A 9919-nucleotide genomic window follows, 5' to 3' on the forward strand; every position below is an offset into this window, starting at 1 on the left:
CAGATACGAATCAAGATGGTTAACGTGACAAATACGTGCTTATATATGCGTGTGTGTGTGTACATATCCGGATGATATATATTTTATATAGAGGTTCGCTGCGAGGGGTGTAAAAATTGGACGACCGCTAACGTTGAGCATTTCAGCGTGTAATTTGTAACGCGGTTAGATTTCGCGCTCCTACTTTATAATGTTGATTTCAACGGACTTGCGTTGTTTAAATTACATTATATATGCGCGTATTAATTATTATCAAATAAAATAATACGCCTTGAAAATAAAATACGCCGTAAAAAAAAGAAAAAAGGAATAACACGCCGCGTGGTAAAATGTAATCATTAAAATGGGCATTGTCAAAATAAATACGGAGTTTTTGCTTCCGTTACATGAGAATTGGATAAATGAAACGACGAGCTACAAACGTTATCGCGAAAATAATTTTAACATCCTATACAAATTCATAAATATATCGTAAATTTCACCGTGATTTTTATATCCCGCGAGCGCGCGCGCACTCGTTTGCGTCGTGTAAAATTAAAAATTACACGCCCGTAAGGTGAAATGAAGGGAACAATAATATCGTAATTAAGCTTACAATAAAACACGATTAAAACGATTGTATACATATATCGTAACAACCCGATATAGTGGACCACCATTTCGGCAGGTTAACATTTTTTTCCACATTGTAGTGCCTAGGGTTATTATTTCCGTAATATTCGCGAAAATGGGAATTTCGCACGGACGCATTTGAACTGAAAATCGGAGAATCATTATTTCCAGCGGAAAGGGAGCAGTGGAACAACGTGGGTTTGTTCATAGCCGACGTCGAGAAAAAAAAAAGAAAAACAACAGAGAGAACCCGTTGGTTTACTTTCGATCGCAGGAGAGAACGCGCACGAGTCCGCGACTCGCGGAATTTTTCTTCGAGAGAGAAAAATCGACGAAATTACTCCGAGCGTGTAACGTAGATTGTGACACATTTAAAGAAAAAAAAAGGGAAAATGACAAAAAGAAAGGTAAAGAAAGAAAAGAGAGAGGTTCGCGCGCTGGAAGACTAAATTTTCCTCCTTCTAGCGGTGAGAGCACTGCCTCGGCAGTGTTATCCAATTATTCTAAGTTGTTAAGGCGAGTTAGGGCGCTTAAGGGACTAAATTAAGACATTCCGCGCGACAAATCTCCCAAGAATCTCAATTAACTTCTCCGGGGGCGCCGGTACTTTAATTAACTGTTTAATTTCGTTTAATTTGCATTCGCAATTGCATAAGACCGGCCGGGAGGCGCGACCGCGTTGCATTTTCCAGCGAAATAAACCGACAGAAAGAAAGAAGCCCTCAGAATATATTTGAATTATATCGAAAATGCTGGATACCCGCCGCATTTACGGCGGAAAAATGCCGTTTTATTTTCTCTCGCGAGCGTCATACCGCGCACAGCTTCTCCTCGGGCCTCTTTTGGTCTCACGACGTTTTTCAACGCCGAGCTGTTTCTTATGAATCTCAAAGGCAGTTCCGAGCAACGTTAAACTCTTTCTTTTTTTTCTTCGCCGTAGAAATTTTCCCAGTTACCCCGGGTGGTTCATGTGAACGAAAAGAATTATTTTAAATTCAGCAACGTTTCGTCTACGTAGATGTATCAAAGAGGAAGAGATATAACGCATGTAATGGGTGATACATAACATAATCAATTATTTAATGTAATTATAAATTTTTATAATATAACTATAAATTTTTTAAATATAACTCATACGGTAGTGTAAAATATAATTGAATTATCGTCAAAAATTGCATTTGTATCGCGAAATTACGGCGTTCTACTTCAGACATACACATACACACTCGCGTACAGAATGGAGGAGCGTCAACCGTGCATTTTCGAAAACTGACGACGGTTCTCCGCGCCGCGTCTCGCACCGGTCGAGTACTACTTTTCTGAAAGCGCAAGAACTCCCGGCCCACGTCGGTTTTATGGCGAGTAGGCTAATTTGCATCGCGAGCCACTTACTCACACGTGATTGCGCAAAAAAATCGTGCACCCGCGCGTGCAAATGTATGCAAACGTAGTCGACATCGCGAGTCTCTTACGTGCCGGAGTCGCGCTCGACACTTTCCCTCTCGGGAAACAAAGCGCCGACGAATTTATAATCCGCTAATTTGTTCGAGGCCGCAGGACTCAGATGCGAATTTGGGCGAGTTGCAGGGATGGAATCGTTCAAACGAGATAGTAACCAAATGTATATCTAAGGTATGTGAAATCGTTTGTTATACTGAAGCTTTCCGTTTTTAACGGAATTTATTGAGAACAAAGCCGATATCCGAGTCGAAATTTAAACTGACATTCATAGTCATTATTTGACAAATAACTAGTCAACAGATTTTAACTTTTTGTCTGTATCCGAAATAAAAATAGGTGTTTCCGAATGATTTTCGTCTGTTAAACACGAATCCGTTGTCGAAATTGTTCACCCTAAATTTCGTTAATGACACACAAAAGTATCAACTTTCAGCTTTAAAACGTATTTCGTACCATTTCGATGTGATTTTTCGTTTTCAAGATACAGCTAAAAGTATAAACATTGGTCGCGCGCGCTCGACATCAATATCATGTTTAGCTGTATCTTGAAAACGGAAAATCATATCGAAACGATACACAATGCATTTTAAAGCTGAAAGTTGATACTTTTGCGTGGCATTAACGAAATATAGGAAAAAATTTGCTACCGGTGTTATAACGTCATGAAACTCTCAAAATTGGCGTTTTTGGTCTTTTTGACGCTATTTTTTTTTAATTATGACCTAATAGCTAAATTTGGACAACAGATTTGTGTTCAGACGAAAACCATTCAGGAATTATTTTCATTCGGGATATAGAAGTATTGTTCACCAACGTAATTAGAATTTCATTAATTTCCGATTATTCGTCAACTTCTTTGCATAATTAAGATAGGGCAATATGTTGTGTATAGTATCATATCTGGAGATTGGTTCTTTAAACTCAACAGAATTTGCAAGGCTAACATAGAATCAAAATTTCGACTCGGGAACAATTCGAATTATTTTCAAGCTTATAAAATTTAAACAATTCAAGACTCGATTAGGAGCTCAAGATTTTAATTATTCCTACTGCGTTCAGTTGTATGAAAATTTCATAAATCATTGTTTGGAACCGCTCAAATACTATCTTAAATTTTCTATAATCTTGATTGTGCTCTTTGATTATGATTCGATTGATACTTTAATTACCCATAACGCGAAGTCACGAAGTCACGAAGTACACGAAGTGTAACACCATTAACGCAATTGTTTAATTAAATAAAAAAAATTAAAAGAAATGAAAATTCAACGCCAAAAGCTGAGTTGTATGTTTGATTTAAACATTGAAGTCCGTGTTTTTAAACTTGGGGATCATTAATGTGAAATTAGCTTCCATGTTATTTTGATTTTGTAAAGTTCAAGTATTATAAAGGATTATAGAGTATATCGTGATGAATGATAATTTTTTCAATTTCGAAGAAAGTCGAAGCACAAGAAAAATTGTTTTATTGCGTGACGATTGACGAAAACGTTCGGCCTTAAGGTACAATGTTATGCGAGGTGGAAAGTAGGAAGGAAGGCAGATAGGTGGAAAATGCGAGAGAGGATCCTCACGTAGAAAAGCGAGCCGCAACGGCAACGTCGACGATACCGAGCGGATAAGAAAGGAGAAGAGGGCACGCGGACGTTGGGAAGAGGAAGAAAAGCGACGGGTGAGAAGGGAAGTGCGTGAACGGGCTTCTCAGGCGTTGATAGGCAATTTAGTTGATTGCCGACTTCAAACGACCCGAAAAAGCAGCTCGGAGACGCGACGAGATGTGACGCGACGCGACGTGCTGTATGAACCGTTAGGAGGAAACCAAAAGCGCGAATCAAGCGGTCGCGAATCTCGGAATTTTTAGAACAATGCAACGTCTCTCTAGCTGGCTTTCGCTTCCTTCTTCCGCAACAGCTACAGGCCGTTTCACGTGACGCGATCGTCCGCCCACATAATAGAGCATGCACGGAAAAAACATTAATATCAATTCAAGACTCATATTCTCATATCTAAGCAAGAATATATAACACGTTGTCTCATCTTATTGTGACACGCTATACACGACATGATTATCGATAATTTTAAATGCACTACGGCCGGATAGATGAAGTCTCGTGATAAAGAGGTAAATTTTTCGAGCTACCGAATTGGAAATTGCGCTTTGATTCGGGCACGACGTAATTGTTATATCACGGACACGAATCAAACGGTCGGTACACTAACGGTAGTTAGATCCCAGTCTGTGCTCTCGTCTTTAAGTCCGCTTAAGATTTAAGACAAAAAGGAACGAACGGAGCACACCAAATAAATGCTGTAAGACGAGGTGCCAGAGTGACGTTTGAATGGAACCGCAGCTCCTTTATGCCCCGTCTGGAACCCGACACCCGAAAATTGTTCTCAAAATTCGTTTTGCGCTGCGAAATCTCCGATGCTTATGTAGTGATAAAATAGCACGTTGAAAGTATTCGATCGAATTTGATTGTACACGCCATTTTCGCGATGCAACATGATAAGGAAATTAAACCATACACGTATAATTTTACGTACACGTATAATCGTACGTAGTAATGTTTGTGTCAAGTAATAATCTGAGATTCTAAATTATGCATTAAAAATATAAAAATGCACAAATTACTCGCACGTACATAGCACGTATATATTATAGAAAAAAATTAACAAGCATTTATATAACACGTAAGAGAAGAGTCGTGTCTTTTCATGCTTATGTAAATTTTCATAGAAATATGAATATTCAAATATTCAAATATGAATCTTCAAATAAATATTTAATTCATATATTTCCCCGTTAAAACTGTTGTATATTTATTTGGTATCTTTCGGTATTTTTATTGTGTCGTTAGACGAGAGATAATAATTCTTACGTAAAACGAATTTGTAATAAAATGACGATGCAGTAACTTTTATCTCTCCATCATCGTTAAATCAATTTAATTAGATTGATATGAATGCATACTGGTGTGTCACAATCGGCAATTTTAACGTTTACGTTTAAAGCATTGAGATGACGCGCAAGTTGAGAACAGTTGGCTGGCGGACGGCCATTTTTACGTTTTGTCGATGTTCATTGTGTTTTGGTGAGACATCGCGGACCTGCCTAACACTCAACTCATTATATCACTAATTATTCATAACGTCGGGGATTATTCCGACGAAAATAATCAATTCCCACAGTGCGCCCGCTTCTCCGCATCTCTCTTCCTGTTCGGCTCCGTCTATCCTCTAACGTCAACATCCGCGCTTTTCTTTCCGATCGAGGTTGTTTACTATCTCTGATATTCTGTATCGGGGAGCGTTTTTATCTTCGTTCATAATACAGATACTTATAAAGCTACAACTTGAATATCTGTGAGGAGTGTGTAATAAAATATTACTGTCTTAAGAGGCAGTCACGCATTTTGTAAACATATCGCCGTGAAATTCAACATTCCGTGCAATTGTATTTCGCGGAGCAATGTTAGACCATCATAAATCATTGCGAGTTATGTGACGAATTGTTGCACACGATGCAAGAAATAGAGGTCGCAGTTTGCACGTAAACAAACCTCCGACGATGACTCTTACTCGTTCGCTCATCGACGGGAGACGGGGAAAACGGACTCGAGTTACACACAACTCGAGAGCGGCGCCTCGACTTTCGGCTCCGCTGGATGCGATGTCGGTCCGCTCTCGATTTAACGGCAAATCGAAATAGCCGGCCGATAGAAAAGTTTCCACCTCGATCGAGTGCGCGGTGGAAGCGCTCGAGTGCACTCTCTCTCTCTCTCTCTTCTCAGGTCGCGGCGTTTGCGAACAACGTATCAGGGAACGCGGTAAGACAGCTGACGGTTGAATGCCGTTTTCCCAAAAATTCCCCCGGATCCTCGAGAGCCGCACAATGTCGGGCGGCGCGCGTGGATACGCGCGACAAAGGTGTGCGTATCGATTTTCGGTAACACGATCTTGAGTGGCTCTCTGTTAAGTGATAGCTGTAAGTGGCGGTTAAGTGCTCGTTTCACGCCAGGACGACGATACGCCTATTAATTTACTTCGGTGGCCGCGTGCAACGGAGGGTCATAAGTTCAATCTCGTCCGCGATTAGCGGCCATGACTCCCGACGTGCGTATCGATACGTGTGTCCTGCAAGAAGCGCTATTTATCGATAGCACTGCTATGTATCACGAGCGATAATCGAAGTCAGCCCTTTCACGGGATAATTACTCGCAGGACGATCGGAGACTTCGATCTTGCCGATTTATCGGCATGGATCGTTGTACCCCGACGAGGCCTCAATCGCTGTCGATACATGCTCAAGCTATGTTATAATTAGCAACGCGTAACGGGTAAGAAGCGAGTGCCTCGAGTACGAATGTCAGCAGCATGCACGCTACGTCTGGTCACTCGCGTTTCAGAACAGTCGGCATCATATATACCGTATCATTACTTAGATCGATTGTTACACGATTTTCAGTCTTACATATATATATATATATATACACATAAGAAATCGAAAACTATAATAATTAGTCATTATAATCCTACTTTTATAAAGTTACGTATGCGATTTTGAACTTTATGTTGTATGTTATACGTCAACTTCATGTGTAAGACTGAAAATCGTTTAACTCTCGGCCTGTGGAATATGGCATACATGACGTTGACTGAACAACAACATATCAAGTGATTCATGACTGCATAGTTCGACAACCGAAAGATCATACAGGATGCGCGACGCTGTTCCCGGCGGTTATTCTCGTAATCGTTTTAATATTGAAATCGTCTCGCCTATATCGCGCTGCGATACTCAAGATCGTACAAGAGCTATTATCATAATCGATTAAGCCATTTTCGCGTCAGAGGCGGGGACACTACACCGCCTAAATAACTATTCTCCTTACTAATCAATCGTTTACAGCTAAGTAGATAACGAGGGCCGTGAATTGGGTCAATCATTTCGTAAGGTCATGCGTAAGAGAAATAAATGTCCTGAGGAGAAGGGGGTGAATGCAGGGAGATAAATACTCTCGATGGACCTACAAAAGTCTGCTTGATTCGGGAATATAGCGGCGTATGTTTCAAGTCGCTACAATACTGCAAAATTGATCAAACCAATTTGTCCAACGAACTAATGCGTTACATACACATCGAAAGTTAAGACGACCTGCGAAAATCGTAATACTTTCTCTTATTAATCGCGAAGAGGATGGTCCGAAGAGCACACAAGCAGACAATGTGGATCCAGGCAGCGGCAACCAAGTAAGAAATCAACATGATCTAACTCACCATGAGGCGGCGTGTGTTGAGTCGGGCTGTGCTGATGATGATTCGTGGTGACCGCCGTGCCCGGAAGTACGTGCTGCGCATGCGCCGCGGGATGCAGGTTGACGCCAGGTGGCGATGCCGGAAGTTGGCCCGGTTGATGTACCTGATGATGCGGTACGTGGTGCGCCGGGTGGGGGTGGGGCGGCGGTAGAAAGGCGGCCGCCACGGCCGCCTGCGCGTTCAGGTAGGCCATCCGCGAGGCCGTAAGATTGCCCAGATTGCCCAGATTCCCCAGATTACCGAGATTGCCGAGATGATTCAGGCTGGGCATGTACTCCCACAACTTGGAGTGATGGGGCGCCGCCGGCGCGTACGAGACGGCCGACACCCCGGCGGGCGGCGAGCCCTGCGGGGAGCCGCGATCGGTACCGCTCCTGTTGCCGGTGCCATCGAGGCCCAGCAGCTCCTGAATCGCGAAGGCCGATCGCTGCTGTTGCTGCGGCATCTTCCACCGTGTGTCCTTGAACTGGCGGGATTGCGCGGACTCAAACGTGCGACATCCTCGACCGCGTGTTCGCGAACGGGTACGAAGCGATCCTCGGATCCTCGCGTCGCGACGGTTTACCGACGGACGCGTCCTGAGTAGACCGAAGTGGTTGAAAGTGAACTCTGGGCCGTGTCGGGGCTACCGGCCGACGTCGGAGCGCACATTCGACGGTGCGAGCTTACGTCTAACTGAGTTCTCGATCGTACGATTCTCGATGTCGCGAAGAGTGCCTGAGTCTCTTGGATTGGATCTCGTTGTTCTGTTTCGTTCGCGGGAGACTTCTCTCTCCCAACGTTTAGGAACTCGATCGTAAATCGAACGTGTCGTTGTATATCTCGGAGATACCGATTGGTGTTCCGTGAGCGCGCAGAAAAAAGTAGATACTGGCGAGAGACTACCTGCCGAGGGCTTAAGAAACCGTCGGCGCCATTCTCGATGGGATCCCACGCGAAATCAAAGAAATTGACCGAGCAGTATTCCCGGATCTGATAGGCCCTGACATTACGCTCGCCGTCCACGTCCGACGGTGGTCGTCGTGCGACAGCGTTTCACCGGTTTACAGAATGCTCGTTCTGAGACCGTCGGAAGCCAATCTGCCGGTCGTATCGCGCGCGACCGACGCGAGGAAGAGACGTGGAGTAGTGTGCGTCTCCGGTAGGCCCCAGGTGTTTTCGTGTATCTTCATGAAAATTAGAACCCCTTAATAGTCCGATACCTGCGTGGTTAATACGATTCGCGCCTCGATCTTTCTCTTCTCTCGTTGCAACGGGGGAAATAACGTGGGTGTATCGCTGGAAACTACCTTCTTGGGAAACGTGCGGGTCGACGTTCGCCGGCCGTCGGCAAGGCGAACGCTGCGCGCTCCGCGTCGAAAAACGGGACGTCGGGGAATTTACGCGCTTCCCTTATCAGGACACTCAGTGTGTAATCCTTACTTACTCTTGCGTCCTCCTCCTCCACTTCCGTTAGAACGAACGGTTTCGTTGTGCTCAGGTACCGATTGCTCCGTCTATCGCTCGTCACGACACTGCTCCGTGCGCGCATACGTCGATCTTCCTGGAAGTCTTCGACGTGGTGAGCCGAAACCTCCGTTCCAGACGCGAACGCTGGACAACACGCGCAGGGAAAGTCGCGCGTGCTTAGGCTTCATTTAGGGAAACGCGTGCGGGTCCGAGCTCGTCGCTCCGCACTTCGCGAAACCGTCTCCTTTCATTCCTCCGCTCGAAAAAGGATTGGGTTTCAAGGACTAACAGCGGCAACCTCACTCCAGCCGGGTCCAATCCAGCAGTTGAAGTTGGCCGCACCGGTGGTCGCGTCTCAGGAAAACGTGCCGACTGAGCGATCGGTTGACGATTGAATCCGAGCCCTGGCGAGGTTCGTCGGACCTCTTAGACCGGACGCGCCAACTGGCATGCGTGCTCCTCACTAGTCCACCGTCTCGATCACACGCGTCGGCCGCAACACTCTCCTCTACCTGCGTAATTATCCCCCGTCGGCGAGCCGACTTCACTCTGCTACTCTCGCGCGTATCTGTTGGCTAAAGCTGGCCCGGTCTTCGGTTCTTGCGGTCTTTTAGGATGTCTTGACTGACGACAGTTCGGCGAAACGCGCGCGATAAACTCCCGTCGCGATCAACACTCGGTCCGCGGGCTTCGTGCTCGAAGAAACGTGGACGATGGAAGTGACGGAGCGAGGTACGTAGGCAAGTAAGTTGGCGAATAGGGTAGGTCGCCTCGAGGGATGGTCCCGATGAGAGAGCAAGCGGCTCCTGTGTGTGTCCGCCCGTCGTGGCGCAACCGTGTCGTCGTCGCGGCGTTGGACAACTGAGCTGTCGAGCGCAGCGCGGGGTTGCTCGGCTGTACGCGACGGGTAATGAAGAAGGGAAACCCCCGGGGGCGGCTGTACGACGTTACACGCACCCACACACACACACACACGTGTACCGTAACGCGCGCGCGGAGGGTAGCTTTTGCCCCGTCCGCGCGCACAACCTGCCTCTGCCCTGCCGCCGTCGCTTAGCCCCCTCCGCGGCCCCCTCCCGCT

At 45.5% G+C, this 9919-nt stretch overlaps 1 protein-coding gene across 2 annotated transcripts in view; it reads right to left on the minus strand.

Moving 5' to 3' along the window:
- The window catches only part of LOC106745747 (visual system homeobox 1-like), a 67062-nt gene extending 57385 nt beyond the window's left edge, over positions 1–9677 (minus strand). For both annotated transcript variants that reach the window (XM_014621631.1, XM_014621630.1), the window contains exon 1: positions 7351–9677. In XM_014621631.1, coding sequence (XP_014477117.1) covers positions 7351–7834 — 484 coding nt within the window. In that variant the 5' untranslated portion in view covers positions 7835–9677. The remainder of the gene's footprint in view (positions 1–7350) is intronic.
- Between the last annotated feature and the right edge of the window lie 242 nt (positions 9678–9919).

This window comes from Dinoponera quadriceps, unplaced genomic scaffold (genome assembly GCF_001313825.1).
Source record: "Dinoponera quadriceps isolate SergipeBrazil2010 unplaced genomic scaffold, ASM131382v1 scaffold1658, whole genome shotgun sequence".
In the NCBI taxonomy this organism is placed as follows: domain Eukaryota; kingdom Metazoa; phylum Arthropoda; class Insecta; order Hymenoptera; family Formicidae; genus Dinoponera; species Dinoponera quadriceps.